This window comes from Lonchura striata, chromosome 2 (genome assembly GCF_050655825.1).
Source record: "Lonchura striata isolate lonStrDom1 chromosome 2, ASM5065582v1, whole genome shotgun sequence".
NCBI classification, from domain to species: Eukaryota; Metazoa; Chordata; class Aves; order Passeriformes; family Estrildidae; genus Lonchura; species Lonchura striata.
The window spans coordinates 133,717,095-133,734,601 of record NC_140704.1 but is presented as its reverse complement, the minus strand read 5'-3'; the positions used below and the strand labels follow the sequence as shown (position 1 = coordinate 133,734,601).

The 17,507-nt window shown below is 42.5% G+C and overlaps 1 protein-coding gene across 3 annotated transcripts; it reads left to right on the top strand.

Annotated features, from left to right (window-relative positions):
• The first annotated feature begins 3,570 nt into the window (after nucleotides 1-3,570).
• On the top strand, nucleotides 3,571-15,241 carry TP53INP1 (tumor protein p53 inducible nuclear protein 1). Of its 3 annotated transcripts, none has more exons than XM_021543229.3 (4): nucleotides 3,571-3,654; nucleotides 6,655-6,929; nucleotides 7,449-7,797; nucleotides 11,835-15,241. In XM_021543229.3, exons 2-4 carry the CDS (start codon nucleotides 6,818-6,820, stop codon nucleotides 12,082-12,084), a joined length of 711 nt encoding a protein of 236 aa, XP_021398904.3. In that variant the 5' UTR covers nucleotides 3,571-3,654; nucleotides 6,655-6,817; the 3' UTR covers nucleotides 12,085-15,241. The 3 variants fall into 3 exon arrangements, with proteins under 3 accessions (XP_021398904.3, XP_021398902.3, XP_021398903.3); XM_021543227.3 differs by having other exon boundaries at nucleotides 7,446-7,797; XM_021543228.3 differs by having other exon boundaries at nucleotides 3,571-4,057; nucleotides 7,446-7,797.
• The last annotated feature ends 2,266 nt before the right edge of the window (nucleotides 15,242-17,507 follow it).

Below are 17,507 nucleotides of genomic sequence, written 5' to 3'. Positions count from 1 at the left end.
TGATATGCCAGGTTTTTCTGTGTGGGAATAATGGGTGTGTTTGTGCAAATCACTCAGAATGATATCAAGCTGGTTTTTACACATTGTTCTTATTAATCTTTATATGGAAGATATATCTTGTCCAAAGTTTAGAGGGAGATTATTTTTTTAGTATGTGCAAGCTCTGTTTGGTGTGGTTCTCCCTCCTGCTACTCAGTATTTCTAATACAGAGACAGATCTGCATTCTCACGTACCCCTGAAACAGGCACGACTGTGGAGTAGGGCCTCTCCAAGAGGCACAACACATGGCAGTGCTTTGTTGTAAGCTCAATGCACTCATTGTAACTCACAGGTCTTGTGGTAGGAAGGTCACTCTCTACTCCATGGCTAGACATATATTGTGCCTGCTAAATAGTGCTGTAGTATTTCGTCGCAGTGGGAACCCAGACAATAGGTCATGCCTTGCATTAATGTGTAGGATCTTGAAAAATCAATACAATTCAAATAACAGGGGACTGCTGCCCAGTTGTTTACTATTCCCAGGACACACAGAGCAGGAATGGCTGTGCCATTAAGCTGCCACTGAGCACATGGAAAGTACAATGTGCTCATTGCTAACTCATACCTATAAATCCAGAATCATGCACGGACACGTGTTATGGCAAATACAAATGGTTTCCTTGATCCAGAGATCTCTTCAGAATATTTTCTGTAATACAAATATAAGCATCAAAGTCCTCAAAGGAAGGCCAATTTCTGAGTAAATTTTTGTGTCCAGCAAGTCCCAGACCTAAGCAACTATCTCTTTTGCTGAGGGCCTGCTCTGACAACCATTAGAATCAATAGAAAGGCTAATTGATTTGAAAGGCTTTGGATAAAGCATCTAAGGCCACAACTGGCACTACTGCAATCACCAGAAAATTTATTGTTGACCTCAGTGAATGCAGGATGAAATACCTGGGCTCTTGCTCATCAGGTATTTGAGTCCACGCACATAATTTATTTCATTATAAAACATTCATATGCTTAAGTACTTGTCAGATTTGGAAGAGAAGTGTGACAGTTGCCAGGCTGAGAAAGAGAGTAGCTTTCAGAACTGCCTTTCTCCTGCCAACAGCAATGATATTTGAAAGAAAGAATAAGCAAGTTCATTGTTTCCACCATTTTGTTACAATAGAGAATTAAGAACTAAGTGAAATGAAAATGGAAGAATTTGAGAGCAAGACTACAGGAAGAAGAGAGCTTCTATTCCTTCCTTCAATTACTTCTCAGGGGACTTTCAAAAATATAAACAGTGAGTTTTTTATCTTCATTAGGAGTCTGTGTCTCAAATACAATCCAAACTTTCCTAGGGCTTGCCTACACTGGAAAAATACATTATGTTAATTGATTAACATTTAATGCTTAATATAACAGTCAGTACAAACAAAGACTAAGGCTTTGACATTTTTTGTTGTTGTTGACCCCAGGTAACCCAGCTGCCAAACATGACAGTTCTTGTCTACACCAAGTGGTTTCTATCACCTCAATTAACATGTTCTAACACAATGTAATTTTGCAATACAGATTAGTCCTTTGGGGCATTTATTCTGTACATTTAATTTTCAGTCTCGCCTATCTTGAATGTGCAGATATGTGCTGCTTCTCCCCTCCCCCTTCTGTCCTGAAGCCACTATCATTGAAAATTGAAGAGACTTTGTAAGCATTCTCATTTCTTGCTTCAACTTATAAACTGAAAGCCCAATCAAATATATTATTTTTATGTCCTTTGATAGTGCTGATGTTATAAAAATAAAGTTGATCTTTTAATTGAGGAACTGCTAGTTCTGCATAGGAAAGTATCATTAAATGCTAGCTAATTGTAGCTTTTGCAAAAATATTGCAGATTGTACAGCTAGGCAGTCTCTTGGCCAACTCACACAGCCTATTCCCAGCCACAGGAAGGCACTGCAGCATTTTTCCAAAATCTACTTTCTCTATTTTGTCTTACATAGAGAAGCTTTGTCCTTATAAGAAAATGAAGGGGGGGGGGGGGGGGGAGAGAAAGCAAAAAAATAGACAAAAAATATATTATTAAACATTGAGGTTAAAAGATTAAATTTATCTAGACTCTAGAAGCCAACACACTCATGATGCCCACGCAGTATTTTATTACAAAATGCTATTATTTTGCAATAAACCAAGTTCCACAGCACAACTGAAACTGTGAAATATCCTAAACTGGTAGGACATGTTGCATGTAAAATGCTGCTTGGCTACATATCACTGATTCATTTCAGCATCTTCTGAAAGACACAGATCTTTGCCCATCCAGCATTCACTGCAGTCTGAAGTGACTATTAACTTTCTGATATACCCAGTTATATTAAGTGACTGAAGCTGTGCAGTATAACGACATCAGCTCTCCTGGACTGTAACTTCACTGTCTGGAAATTCCTTTCTGAGAGATAAACAGCTAAAATGAAAATTGCTACATTTACTTTCATTGCCTCTTCTATTTTTTTCCTAAAAAGATGGGGCAAGTGATCTAATGCATGAGTTCTCTAGGGATTTACAGCCCAGCTAAGGTGCTTCAGCCTAATAAATGTTGAGAAACGTGATTCTTCTCCTATACTCCCCTAAGACCCCACTTGGAGTCCTGCATCTAATCCTCAGCCCAGGAAGGATATGGACCTCAGTACAAGAGAGATATGAAGTTCCTGGAGTAGGATTAGCAGAGAGTTACAAAGCTGGTGAAGGGTCTGGAGCATCTCTCTCATTAAGAAAGGCTGGGAGAGCTGGGCCTGTTCAGCCTCAAGAGGAGGCACGTGAGAGGGGACCTCATCCATGTCTGTCAGTCTCTGAAGGGAGGGTGTCAAGAGGATGGACCAGGCTCTTCACAGTGGTGCCAAGCAATAGGACAAGAGGCAGTGGGCGGAAACTGAGGAACAGAGGTTCCACCTGAACATGAGGAAAAACTTCTTTACTCTGTGGGTGAGCGAGCATGGGACCAGGTTTGCCCAGAGAGGCTGTGGAGTCTCCCTCACTGGAGATACTCAGAGCCATCTGGACACAGAGCTGTGCCATGTGCTCTGGGATGGCCCTGCTTGAGCAGGGAGGTTGGACCAGGGGACCTGCTGTGCTCCCTTCCAACCTCACCTGCTCTGTGATTCTGTGACCTGTTGGAGCAAGGTCAGGGCAGTGACACCAAGATGACTGGAGGGATGGATCAGCTCTCCTGCGAAGAAATACTGGGAGAGTTGGAATTGTTTAGCTGTGAGAAGGCTCGAGGAAGACCATGAAGTTTTCCACGGTGAGGGTGCTGAGGCACTGGAACACGTTTCCCAAAGGAGCTGCGGCTGCCCCATCCCTGGAAGCGCTCAAGGCCAGGTTGGACGGGTCTGGCGGAGACGTCCCGGGCAGGGCTTTGGAGCAGCTCCACGGCCCCGGTGCCGGCCCCGGTGCCGGCCCCGGTGCCGGCCCCGGTGCCGGCCCCGGTGCGCGGGGCGGGGCCCGGCGGCTCCGCCCCGCCCCCTGCGCTGCCCGCCCGCCCGTCACGTGCGTTAGCGACAGGCGGCGGCGGCGCCCATTGGCGGAGCGGCGGGGGGCGTGGCCGGCGGCCGGTCCGTCAGCGGCGCCGGGCCCTCACAACAAAGGGCTCCGCGGAGCGGCGGGGCCGGGGCGCCGCGGGCCGGGTGAGTTCGCTCTGCGGGCAGCTGCGGGCACCGGGCGCGCTGCCGCTGGCCCGGGTGGGGCGGTCTGAGCGGCGGGCGGCAGCGGCCCCGTTTTCCCGTGGGTCCATCCCGGCTTCTCTCCGCTGGGAAGGCGCCGAGGCCGGGGGCTTCTGGCGTTGTCCCGGCTCAGCAGCCGGCGGTCTCCCCCGTCCGCCCCCGCCCAGCCTCGGGGCGTAGCGGGGAGGGTGCGCAGCCGCTGCGGCGGTGCCGGGCAGCGCCGCTGGCCGCGGCCGCGTGGAGCCTCCTGCTGGCGGCCACGGAGCGGCGGGCGGGCGCCGGCGCTCGGCTCTGCACGGCGCTGCGAGGGGGCTTCTTGTGGTTGTGTTTTCCCTTTGCTTGGCACCTGCCTCATCACCTTTCCTAGGTTAGAAACAAAAAGGGAAGAATACATCCTTATTGCAGCGGTACTGTATTGTTGACATTCGTTCGGTGTGTTATCTGTAACAGCCTCTTAATCATTACTGTAGCTGAGTCAGTTGTTCCCAGGCTTGTGTTTTCCTGCAGCTGGCAGTTCCTGACTAAGAACTCGAAAGCCTGTCTCGGTCTCTGTCCTGTTTTCCTCCCCGGACGATAGTCCCTGATAACAGCCTAACTTCTCTTTTGCTGTCTGACTTGCACAATAGCGCACGAGCGTGGCCTTTTTAAAGGCGCTTATCCAAAAGGATGTCAAAGCATCAACCACTTTCTAAGTGTGCCGTGGTTTTAAGCCCAGCTGGAGATGAAACCAGGACAAAATGATTCAGATGTTTTTTTGGATCCTCCTTGGGGTGGGGGAAGGGAAAAATGGGACAAACTGCTTTTGATCTACAGAAAGTCATTTCTGGGTCAAAAGCTGAGGTTTGTTTAGTTCACATTCTCAGGAACGATGATCTCTCTCTTATTTGTTAGGGGGTAATTATTTTATGTTGCTGTGATGCCTTGGGAGCCTTACTAGAGGAGTATGAGCTCTCACACTCTGCACAGAACAAAAAGACAGCCTTCTCCTGGCTTGATCTAGGAAGGAGGCAACACATGTGTGTGGGAGTACAGGGAAAGCCAATGCTATCAGGAGCCACACAATGGCTTACTAGTTAGCCTAAAGAAAAAACAAACTCATTTTTTTATTGGTCTGGTGCCAGGAGAGAGGGAAGGATGTGGAAGGTGACTGGAAAACTACAGACTTCAAGCTTTCACTTGGAGTTCATTTCCTTATCCATAGTAAGCTCTGCCTTAACTGAAGCACTCAAACCTTCTCAAGAAGGTTTAGGAGCACTGTAGACATTTGGCATTTCCTTAGGTAACCCATCCAGGGCTTAGTGACCTTAATGGTTAAAAGTGTTTCCTGCTAGTAACCACTGAAAGTTGAACTTTGCTGCAGTTTAAAGCCACTTCTGCTTGCTTTGGGTATAAAAGAAGGCAATAAATCTTTGTTTCTTTCTTCATATAATTGACTACTGTTGTAATTTTTTCTTTCCCTCTATTAAGCTTTTCAATTTTTTAATTTTTTTTAATTTTCTTTAGACTTCTGATATTTTTTGTAGATTTCTTTAGCAGAAACCTGATGTTTCATTTTCAAGTGTGGTCTTTTAAAATAGACCTGTATCACTATTACAGCTGAGCCTGTTGTTTCTAGTCTTGTGTTTTCCTGCAGTCAGTCATTTCTCTTGAGCATAACTTCTTGAGTTTCACTGTACCTTTTCATATTGCTCCTGAAGACTACTTTAAATTCTGCTCCTATCTTTCTGTGCTGTCTGAATAAGGAGGAAGCTGCATAAATGTGTGCAGGACCAGTGCTGCATGGAGCAAGTGTTTGTCCTTACCTTGAGCAAGTGGTTGATGGGGTCTGGTTTCCTGGGATAAGATGACACTGGAGGCTCAAAGGACTCTTTAGTGTGGCCTGAGAGTTCTAGGGTGAAGCGAGGTATACTGGACTATATATAAATAATATTCTTTATGGGTTTCATCTTTTAATATCTGTGTTTGTCTACTGTCACATGTCTTGCTCCCTTTCTGAATGCAGATACTCATACTGTCTTACATATTCCTTCCTATTTAATTATCAAACAGCTATTTTATCTGTAATAATTCTGAGCTGCTGTGATGATTCAAATATTGCTATGGGCAAAAATTACTTGTAGTGAAGCTGGTGAATATTTTCCCAGTAGTCTTTACTTTTTCACCTGCTTTAATGGCTTCTATTTATTGGCTCATACATAAATATTAAAGGCTCTTAAGTGTGCTGATGTGGGGTGTTTAAACATTCAGCTTCTTGGTACTAATGGGATTTTTCACCTTAACTGCCAGATGCAGAGGTCAGGCTTACAGTGACCAATGACATGTAGATTTAGAGGAGTGAACTGAGAAATAAGCACTGGGTTTAGTTAAACATATCAAATATTTTTCCATGTTCCTTAGACTTAGGATATATGGCTAGTTGGGTGGCTGCTGTGAAAATGATCTCATTGGTGACTTTGTGGTGTACTTTGAACCTGAAGACAGGATGTCTTGCTACTGTGTTAACTTGTAGTCAGGGTGGAACAGAGAAGAAACACTGCTTTGGGCTTCCCTGGGAGCCCTCACAGGGGCTGCCCTGTGTCAACAGGGGAGATCAGTTGTCTGGAGCAGAAAACATGCCCTTGCCTCTGGTGTCTCTCTGACATGGAGGGAGCTGGGAGAGTGTAGACACAAGAGTCCTGTACACCTCTTCCCTTAGGAGAAGGTGAGACTGACACCTAAACAGACCTTTTTTTGAGGAGGAGGTCTGAGACAAAGGTAGTCACCCCCCAGGAGAGACCTAGGATTGGATTTTTTGTATGTATTTAGCTGGGAGGGGATGACAAATGCCACTGAAGCTGCCTCTCCTCTTCAGGGAAAAATGTTCACTGGTACCTCAGACTACATTAACAAGGGGCTTCTAATTTGTTTCCCTAGGGATGTTACCTGTGGTTTTGTCATTGAGATGCTTGTCATCATTTTTTACAGGTTTCACGTAAACTGTTTACAAGTCATGCTTTTGCACGTCCTGTACCTAAGCTGATAAAGCATCTATGCACTTTAATCTCAAGTCTATGCCACTCTGCTAGTAGTGTGAGCTGTGCCTTGGATATAAAGACCTACCAGCCAAAGTCTTGTTCCTGCCTTAGTAATGTTCCAGAGGTTAAATAAAATGCTCATGGGAGAGATTGATAGCTTGTCCAGCCAAGAGCCAGAGTTCAGTGAGAAAGAAGATGACGAGTGGATTCTGGTTGACTTTATAGGTAAGATGTCTGTCAGACATAAGTTCTGCCTTTGTTTTGCTCTTGCTTGTGTTGCTTCCATGTGAACAAACCAGTAGCTTGGGTAAACTTTATCTCAGCAAAACCAGCGTGGGATTAGAGTGTAGGGTGTCTTCCAAACAAATGTTACATGTTGTGTAAATTGGTGAGAAAAATTATGTCAGATTTATAAGCCTGACACAGATTTCAGCAGAACCACTTGTCCAAATAAAATGTATTTGACTTATTTCGCAATTATATAGCTTTACTGATAACAGTTGTTTCACATTTCTGACATGGCTTGTCGGGGAGCTCCCTTTTCCCTTCCCCTGCTTTTAAAAAGTAAAGACTTAATGTATTTGCTAACTGGGCTTTTTTTTCTTTGTGTTTTGTTTGTTTTGTTATTATTATTTCCTATCCCATTTCTGGCTGTGTGCAACTGTGTTGTTTTCAACCTTCTGTGATCACCGACGTCCATGGTTCCTCTCCACTGATGAATGGTTGAACGCTCCCCTACAGCAGACACTTGCACTAACTGCTCTGTGGAGGAAGCAGACGTCGTTGAAGCATCAGCCACGGACAGCTCGCCTGTCTTCTCGTGTTTATCATCTCCCTTGGAACACTTGCCAGAGGACAGCGAGTCTTGCTTCATCCAGTTTGAGTCATGTCCTATGGAGGAGAGCTGGTTTATTACCCCTCCCCCGTGTTTTACTGCAGGTGGATTAACCACTATCAAAGTGGAGACCAGTCCAATGGAGAACCTCCTAATAGAGCACCCCAGCATGTCTGTGTATGCTGTCCACAATACCTGTCACAGCCTTAATGAGACTGGATGTGCTGATGAGGAGTTTCACAGCCCAGGTAGTCCCAGGTATGTCTGAATTCTCTTGTCAAGGAGCTCTGGTGCTGAAAATATCTGGTTTCTCCTTGATCAGCTTAGACACTTAATACTGAATTTTCCAGCTTATTTCAGGGTAGGTGAATAAAGCATGAATACCACACAAGGTGTGTAGAGTGGTCAGGTGCCTGCCTGCTCAGAAAAATGTTGTATAAGATGGCCATGTTGGCAAACAGTTGGGTATGCATATTGGCACTGCAGTAAATATTCATGGAGTCTTACTACTCCCTTGCAGAGTATTTTCCAGTTCTGTGCAAACTGGTGGCAGTTAACTGTATAGCCAGTAATGTAGATATGAAAGCACTTTGCCCCCTTCACAGCTTTGTGTGTTTTTCATAACTGCTAGTCAGTATTCGTTCAGTTACCTTGTGAGATGAAACACAGAACTTTAATGATCCTGACAGGGAAGTGGCTTGGGGTTTAGGTGGGAGGCTTCTATGTTTTTTTTTTTTTTTTTTTCATTCCTCAACCTAGTGATAAGGACAGGATTAAATGTGACCACAAGTGACTTGTGGAGCAAAAGTAAACTGAAAGATTCCACAAAACTTAGTCCCCTCAATGTGAAAATCTATGCTGCATACTTCTACTTTTAGTGAAGTAAGTGCTTTTTGGTCCTAAAAACCTATCCATGTGGGTTTATTATAGAGGTATGTTTGCCATGCACTGCCATTCTTTGGGTGTTGGGGTATGCATCTATACCAGTATAGTATACATGGCTGTATGCAAATAGATTATTTCTCTGCCATTATGACCCCATGTATTCATTTGTTTTGAAATAATTGGGTATTTTGTGAATCCCAGTTAGTAACAAAGACTGACTTTTCATACCATCTAGTTTTAAGTTTAGCAATAATAACACTAAAGATCACAGTATACTGAGCTTTGATATACAGGAGGAAATCAGTATAGCAACTGAGTTGCTATAGGTAGATTCCTATTGACTTGTCTAATGAGCCCCTTGCCATACTTAAGTTTTTAGTTCAAACAAGCAGGTGACTTTGAGATGACATGCTGCTGTATTATGTTGAAGTATATTGATGATACTATTGATATTGGCATGGGATTTGTATAATTATTTTGGAAGGCCATTTTATGATGTTAAGCATCAGGGGTCTAGCTTAAGTTAAATTGGGGGGAACTATGAGCAGACAGCACCTTTAAAATGAGGGTCTAAAGGAATCTGCAAGAGTTCTGTAGGCTGCAAGGCATGCCATAGCAAAAGACAGTAAGCCACTTTATCTAAAATGCCAATTTGCAGTGAATAGTAACACTCAAAAGTTTGATTTTGGCTTTTCACTTGAACTGGGGATCCAGATGAAATTCAGCCAGAGAAGGATCCTGTCTTGTGTTATACAGTGCAGTTAAGCTGCTTCAGTGTCTGGGGAAGCTAGCGGTGTGCTCTTCAGCTGGTGTGTAGTTAAGTTTCTTCACATTGAACTCTGCTGTTGGTTTGTCAGAGGATCTAGGCTCTTTCACAGGGCATTTTGTGTGACAACTGGGGTGAGACTTAAGTCTGAAAGCTGAGGTAGACTGCAGAATTTGGGAACACTGGTTACACTGATACTGGAATAAGTTTCAAAAGCTGTTATGAAGTCTCTAGTGGTTTAATGGTTGGCCATTTAATATTGTAGGGCAAAGAAAAGCTGCTTAAGGCACACTGGCACAGTAAGTACTACTGTTTTGGAACAGTGCTTTTTGTTTGATCAGGCTGCTAGCAACACTGCTTCCTCTAGAGCTTTGTCTGCCAAAGCAATACTGGTTTTAGGACTAACCTTTGTGCCAAATGATTACTTGATCAAGCCTAACTACTTCTGCTTTAACAAGCCAAAATGCTATGTGCAGAAAAATTACTGAAATAATTGGGTTGGGGATCTGAAGCCTTTAATGTTTCTTGTGAGGTGTGGTTGTGTAGCACAATGAGCAGGACACTAATGCTTTCTAGCAAAATAGACACTGGAAGTGCAGCAGCAAATGTATGTAGTGATGGTCTGGCTTAAGACACAGCCCCTCTAAAATTCAATTTTGACAATATTATGAGTCTCATCAACCCTCTTCTCTCAGTGCATGGCGCTCACTAGTGCCAGCCTACCAAATACACCTAAGCTACTAGAAGGCTGCATTTTGGAAGAGTATGTGGCCGTTTAGCTAATTCAAACCACCTCTACTATCCCTATGCCACTTTGATGACAAATAGAAGAGTGTTGGTTTGCAAACCACTGCTGGAAGGGTATTTGATTTGATAAGAGCGGGAGGAAAGCTAAAGTATTTTCGGCTAGTAAGTTTAAACCAGTTTTTTGTGGAGGAAATCTTTTTTCATTCCAATCTTTATTCATTTTAAATTCCTTTCAAAGCAAAAGGATGTTGTATAAACTTCCCTATTTGCCAGATTAGTCATATTTTTCCATAACAAAACCACAGCAGTTTGTATTAACAGTTGCTGCCCTTTGCTAGCTAAGGGTATACTTAGGAAATACAGGTTGCAATAACTGTGGTGTGGCTTCCTGGGTCTGTAATAGCTTTCCCTAGAAAGGCTTCACTTGCAGTTCTACCTCCAGCACTGTTGGATGCACTAAGAGATCACTCCACAAAGAAAATAGTAGTCCCATATTTGTAGGTACCCTCATGTAAATTAAACTGATGTAATCTGCAAAGAATGCATTTACAAGGCACTGTGAATTGATTTGTGCTTGATACTCACTTAGTTTTCACTTGGTATTTCAAGTGCTAGGTTTAGGACAATATCCAGTGAATAAACAGTCACATATGACTGTTCTGCAGTCTCTAGTCTTCAGTCAGTCATATCAAACTACCCAAGGTTCCAAAAGCAAGATTAGGATATTTAAAATAAGAAAAAAGTAGAAGGGAGTGTTCCCTTGATAACAAGGAGTATTTCCCAGTGTGGAGTTGGAGGAGGCAAAAGAGCTTACCTCATGTCAGGCACCTGCAGCCTCCCAGAGTAAGGCTATAAAGGGAGTACCATGGGCATGGCAGACCTGACATATGTCTGCAGAGATGACATACAATAATTGCAAGTTAAACTCTTCCAGAAGAGACTGTATCATAAAGTCATGCTAATGTTAAGAGATAGACTTCCCTAGAGACCTCTTGCTCATGCCTGGGTAAGTTCTGGTCTTGCAGACATCTTTCCTGGGCACCACTGACCAGTTGACAGCTGATTGTTGAGCCTTGAGTTGTTGGGAGAGTGAAGGCAAGAAACTCTGCTGCCACTGGCCTCATACCAGCTCTAGCACTCAGATTAGGGTTTTGCTTCGCTTTTAAAATGGCTAGGCTATTTTCAACTTTACTTTGGAAGTTTCAGGAAATGCCAGTGATTGTTCTGTCAAGTAGGGAAGTCCTTTTTCAATATGTCAGTCGCTGCTTGCATAGGCTGCTGGTTTGTTTTTCACTAGTGCATGATGAAACAAGGGTTTGCCAAAACTGCTGTCTCACTGCTCATGAAATTTAGGGGGCTGGTTGAGGAACAGTCCTTCTAAGTTATTTTTCATGTGTGTCACAACTGGTCTACCATTCCATTCCTCTGCATGAACATTGTTTGGATTTACTTGTGTGGCTGGCAATTGAAATGCACTTTTGTTAGTGTGCTTCTGTTTTCAGACTGAACCATCTATGTGCAAGACTATTTTAAACAAACTTTGCCTAGCAGATAATTCTCAAGTCTTCTAAAGCTGGAGCAGTGTGACACACATTGCCTTATATTTCTGATTTGTATTGAATCTTGGGCTTAGGGAGGTGGTGTGGGGAAGAAAGAGCACAGTAGCATAAGATGCCGAAAGCCCTAAGGCTGTTGTGGGGCCCTCACGCAGAAAGTGATTTAGCAGCACTACACATTACTTACCCAGTGTGGTAAGTGGTTTGACCTTATCTCTGTCCAGTATAATCAGGGTACCCTTTTGAAATGTTGGATGCTGAAGTCCATGTTCTACCCTTTGTTTTGCTTGTCTTTCCAATGCACCTCAGTGGTGACTGATACCTACTTGTTACATTTCTAGACAGGAGGCCCGAAGTGAAATGGGACAGCGTGTTCACTGCTATGTCACAGCTCTTGCTACTAGTTCAACTTTTCTGGAAAAAAACAAGAGCTTTCGTCCTACCCACTGGATAAAAGAACATAATGAAAGACACTATCTCAACAGAAACAGTCTCCGTCGCCAAAACCTTACCAGGGATTGCCACTCTCGGCAAATCAAGCACAATGGACTGTTTGTTCATCAGCCTTGCCAGCGTCAGTTCAATTACTGATGGTTTTTGTGGTTTTAATCTATGGTCTAATTGTTTCTTAGGTTGCTTTTATTTTCATGGTAGGTAAGTGTGGTCAATCTGAAGCTGATTGTCAATCCCTCAATCACAATTGTAACTAGTGTTGCATTATTTTCAAAAGACACATAAATGTCCAAACATCTTGCATCAAGTTCTAAATGTTGATGTTAAATATCAATGTCTTGGAAGCCTATCAGTATGATAGTTAGTGTGCTGTTTTATAAACTTTGATGTATAGATGGGTTCTTAGTTGGTATTTTAAAGAAATTTAACTGAGATGGAAATCAGTTACATTTTGCATTAATCAAAATGGAGTTAGAAAATTTGAGGTTAGCTATGTGTTCTAATGACCAGTACTTGACAGCTTGTGTATCTGTCTGTATTCAGCATATATGATTACTTTCTTACAAGGAAATTCTATAGCTGCCAGTAGATATTACATAGCTGTGCTGAGCTGTTTCAAGAAGGACATCTCATCTAAATTCTGGAACTTACTTGTGTTAATGGGGTCTGTGTAGGTGTGCTGGGTACTTGATATGGATATTGAAAGAGGGTTAAATGTCCCGCCAATATTGTTGCAGTACCATATGGCACCAGTGTTACAGATGTAGTACCTCACAATGGAGTGGGAAGAAAAGTGAACCTTTGGGTAACGTGCAGATGCACAACACAGAGAACTGAACTGGGTTTTACTAGGTGAAGTTCGAGTTTCTCTAACTATTTCTGTCTTTGAAGCATGTATTTCCCCTAACCTATCTCATTTAATCTCTAGTCTAGTTAAAGGAGAAAGATGGTGGATTGACCATTCTTTTAATCCTATCAGTAGCTGACTGCTCTTCAAAGAAGTCAGGCTAATGAACAGCTATTTCTGAGCTACAAGTTGCTATTAGATTGTCTCATATTCACAGATTGAGAGTAGCTCAGAAGTTGCTAGGAGGAAGCTTTTATTCTAAATTCTCCTAATTTTCTATTTTTCTCTATGAAAACGAAATCCAAGTTAATGGGAACTGGAAATGAAGGGCAGTGTGAGGCAGGAGAAGTGGATGCTGAGCTAAACACAGTGATAACAGTGTATAAAAATTGATCAGTCAGCCATGGTTGTTCTCTCAGCCCACTGAAGGCAGAAGGACTTGACAACAATTTCCAACAGGAAAGAAAAGCCATTCAAAACGATCAAGTAGTTTTCTTAAGAACACTGGGCAAGATGTTTTGGAAGTTGGCAGGCACTGCCAACTACAGGTAAAGTTCCCCTGTTAACAAAAGCTGTGTTACATGGCAACCAGTGGTTTGCTGAACCCTGTTAGATCAGTCTGGGCAGTGATTAAATGGGTATGGAAGTAAGGAAGCAGAAATCTTCAGTGAAAGAAGGATGGGAGCCAAAAGTAAGTTTAGCTTCCTTTCTGCCAGTGCTTAATGTGACTTGCTGGTTTCCCTTGTGTTTAGTGCCTAGGGCATTACAGTGTTAACATTCAGCTGTGTCTTCCAGTAGTCCTTACACAGTTGATACAAAGAGTAAGGAGTCTTTGAAATAAGACAAGGTCGATGATGTGAGTTGTTCAAGACCTATGAAGTATTTAAATTCAGCCAGATGCTTCAATTTCACTGAAGCAGAACCCCAACAATTCAAATTGACCTTGATGTAGTGGTACTGTTGTGTGTTCTGCAGCTGGAATTGTTGTGGAACCTACTTAGCATACAGGGAACAGCATTTATAGCCTATTTTTCACTGCAGATGTGCTGCTTCACTGTAATTAGGATTGTCACAAAGGGATGTTGAAAAAAATGTACAAAAACAAGACATGCTCTCCTGGATACACTAGTTTTTGGGGTTTTTTTGTTTTTTTAACAAATTCAATTCACATGGACGCTGAAAGAAAACAAAACTGGTCACACCATGATTTTCCAAAAGAGTTATTTTGTTACTGCAGTTTTAGCGGTATGTGCCCGTGTCCACACAACAATTCTCATGTGGTCTAAGTACTTTGGTTTATCTGCAAATAGCTGTAGTTTCACCAGTCTCTTGTCTGTTCACAAGTACTCTTACCTCCCTCAGATTATCTACCTTTATCACTCCAACTTTTTGTCTAGCTTAAACTTCTTTATCCTTGCTGCCAACTTTCTAGCTCAGGAAAATTCTTTGCTTTCCTGTATTACTTTTCTTTATATAAAAGTAACTACTTTCCTTCAGCTTTAATTTTCTTAAAGTGCAATGAAGGAAGATGGAGTCTCCACCTCCCTGTATTGGACGGAGTAAGTAATCCCTTAACTCCTAATGGGGAGATGGAGCTGAGAGTATAAGGCTCTCAGGCATTAAAATGAGAGCCTTGGTCTGTTCTTCTCACTAGGCAAGTAAATGCAACTTTAGACTGCTCCTAGAATTGGGAGATACTGATCTTTTTATACTGCATTACTAGATGACTTTCTGGTGATGAAAACCTATATCTTTCAGGATATAAACTATTTTGTTGCACAAAGCTGTGCTTCTCAATTTGTAATATTGGAAACCATATTATTGTGTGAGATAGTACTACATCAATGGCTTTTTGTTAATTTGTTTTACATATTTATGTTGGTCTAGCCCTGTTTTGTGCCTGGAGCTATTGGGCAATTAGATTTGTTTTGGTTTACTGTTTTAATAGTGAGCTGTGTGGCTTTTTATATGGCTTTTTTGAATTGTATTAAAGTGTGTGTTTTTTCTTGTAAAAGTGGAGGCCTTGCACTGTCTCATACTGATTGATATTCATGAATCTTGCTGGAATTGTATTTTCATATGTATTGGTCAATGGACAGATTTGCATTTTAAACTGTGCCTTCTACACAGCAAACTTGAAGATTCAAAAGGGACATTTCAGTTGGGATTAATACTGTACATCAGTCTATGCATATATGGCAGCTTCTCTCCAGAGCCACTTCTCTATTTGTAGCAGTCCTTTTGATATGGAAGAATCTGTGGCTCTTATTTTTAATAGTTTAACACAAGCTGAAAACAGACAAAATACAGCACTTTGCCAAAAAGGTAGCATTGCTTAACCAGTGTGTATTTACTAAAGTGATCTTCTGTATTTTGTTTTCATAGTGCGTTCTGCGCACCGTGGGGAAACATGATCTTAACTCTCAATAAAAAATGGCCTATTAAAAATTGTCAGTCTGTTCTTTAATGTTACAGGTTAGTGAAAATCCAAATGCCTGAACATCCTGTGCAGGTGGCAGGAACAAGTTCTGAGTGTCTCATTGCTTGCTCTAGTACAGCAGTTGCTCTGGGACTTGGTTTGCATTGCTGATCAGGTGATAATATGCATCTGAGCAGCATTGCACATCTCTGCTGCCTTTACTGACCAACATGCAGGAACTCTGTAGGTGAACAGGACAGAGATAAAAAGCACATGAAATGTGCATTGCTGGGGGGGGGGGGGTGGGGGTGGAAATTTTTTCTGTATCTTGGCTGAAGCTCTCATTTCAACTCATGCCCCACTGCCTATAATTTTCCTGCCATGCACCACCATGAAGAAATCTGTATGGAAAGCTGCTGGTACAGATAACCTATGAGGGGGCAGAAACCCTGTGCAGATGCCTAGGGATGGGGTTAGGGAAGGCAAAGCAAAGCCACCTGCAGCTGAACTTGGCAAGGGATGTGGAGGGGACCAGAATCCATGTGACAAAGGATGTGGAGAAGACCAAGATGTTCCATGTCTTCTTTGCCTCGGTGTCTGAAGGGAAGACCACCCTTTGGGACTGCAGGCCCCTGATGCCTGTGTGAAATGCAAAAGCAATGAAGATCAACCCTTGGATGAGAAGTCTCAAGGTAAGAAATTATTAAAGAAATGCACCATACATGGTTTTATGGGATGCAGCCATGACTTGTGAAGGAACTGGCTCAGAAACTCAAGAGCATCCCAGGCTGCATCAGGCAGGTGTTGACAGCAAGGAGTGTTGCATCTCCACCCTGGGCCAGTGAGACACATCTGAATGGCATGTCCAGTGCTGAGCTCCCAGGATGAGAGGGCATGGGCGTACTAGAGGGTATCCAGCAAGAGGCCAGGGTGTAATAGGATTGAAGACTGAAATAACCAGAAGAGGATGAGCACTGGGATTGTTAGGCTGGGAAAGAAAAGACTGGGGGAGCTTGGCAAAGTATATAAACAGCTGAAGGGGGCAATAGAGAGAACAGAGCCAGACTTCTCTCTGGTGGTGCCTAGTGAAAGGATAAAAGTTAGTGTGTGCAAGCTGAAATACAGGAAATCCTTGCATGTAAGTAATGGGCTCAGTGTTCCTCTCCATGTTGTTATTATGGCTTTTTCTGAAACTGTATTAATGAGTGGGGATTTTTGCCTCCAGTCATTGGGGATCCTTGATCTTTGTGGCTTTCCAAAGATCATGGAGATTGGCCTTGAAATGACATCAGCTAGCTCTCTCAGCACATTGGATACAGGCTTCCATGGATTTGTATGGGCCGAGTTGTTACAAGAAGTTCCTGATTTAATTCTCACCCACCAAACAAGCAGGGTGACAAAGTGATCTATTTAACTGACAGCAGTGAAAAGGTATTTGTGCAACAAGGCATCCATCTTCCCAGAGCAAGAAGTGAGTAAAGTCTTTCCCTTTTAAATGTAGATTTTGTCCTGTACATTTATCAAAGCAGCAAGTCTATGCTGAGAGTGGTACAGTATTCTTCAGGAGAAGGTTTGATCAATTATGCTTGTATTATTGTATCTGTACAGATAACGTAACATAGTTAAGCTGACAGTGTTCCTTTTGGGGGTGCTTATTTCAGACCTGATGCAGCTTTTAAAAATTAGCTTGGACAGTCTCCAAAACACCATGAACTAGAGTTTTTTGTAACTTCTCTGTGCTGAAACAAAAATGTTTGTATGAAGGGTTGCATTAATGTAACTATTGGCTAAAGTTCTCACTTTACATTCTAGTTTTCTGTCTCTATAAATCCTTGCATGTCTCTGAAAGAATGCCTTCATTGGTCTTAAATGTCAGAGAGAACCATAATTACTACAGTTTCCTCATCAAGTAATTAAGTATCTGCTTTCTTTGTTTCATTGACTTCTGGTGCATATTTATAGCCACAAAATATTGTGACTGTTATTGAGTGATACTTGCAAGGAAGGTTTGGGCTTTTTGGAACATGTAGGAATGACTCATCAGAAGAACATGCTGATGCTGCTGTGGCACTGTTGTTTCCAAGTTGTACTCATGATATATCAGTCTTAGAGTAAATGAGACTGAACTGAGACCTAATAGGACATTCTGCAGCCAGCTTTTTCTTGATGAAAATACTGTTCTGGAGTTACTGCTGTATAACTAATACTTCAGAAGTGTCTTGACTTGTTCAAAAGTTCTGTGGGCAGACTGATAGCTGAACACTCAAATTCCTTAATAAGGCAATTAATATTGAA

What these genes read in the sequence shown, in the direction of transcription:
- TP53INP1 (XM_021543227.3), top strand. Translation starts at nt 6,818, where the DNA reads ATGTTCCAGAGGTTAAATAAAATGCTCATGGGAGAGATTGATAGCTTG. An exon ending in GATTCTGGTTGACTTTATAG is followed by an intron (nt 6,930 to 7,445) that starts GTAAGATGTCTG and finishes GCTCCCCTACAG; the next exon opens with CAGACACTTGCACTAACTGC. An exon ending in CACAGCCCAGGTAGTCCCAG is followed by an intron (nt 7,798 to 11,834) that starts GTATGTCTGAAT and finishes TTACATTTCTAG; the next exon opens with ACAGGAGGCCCGAAGTGAAA.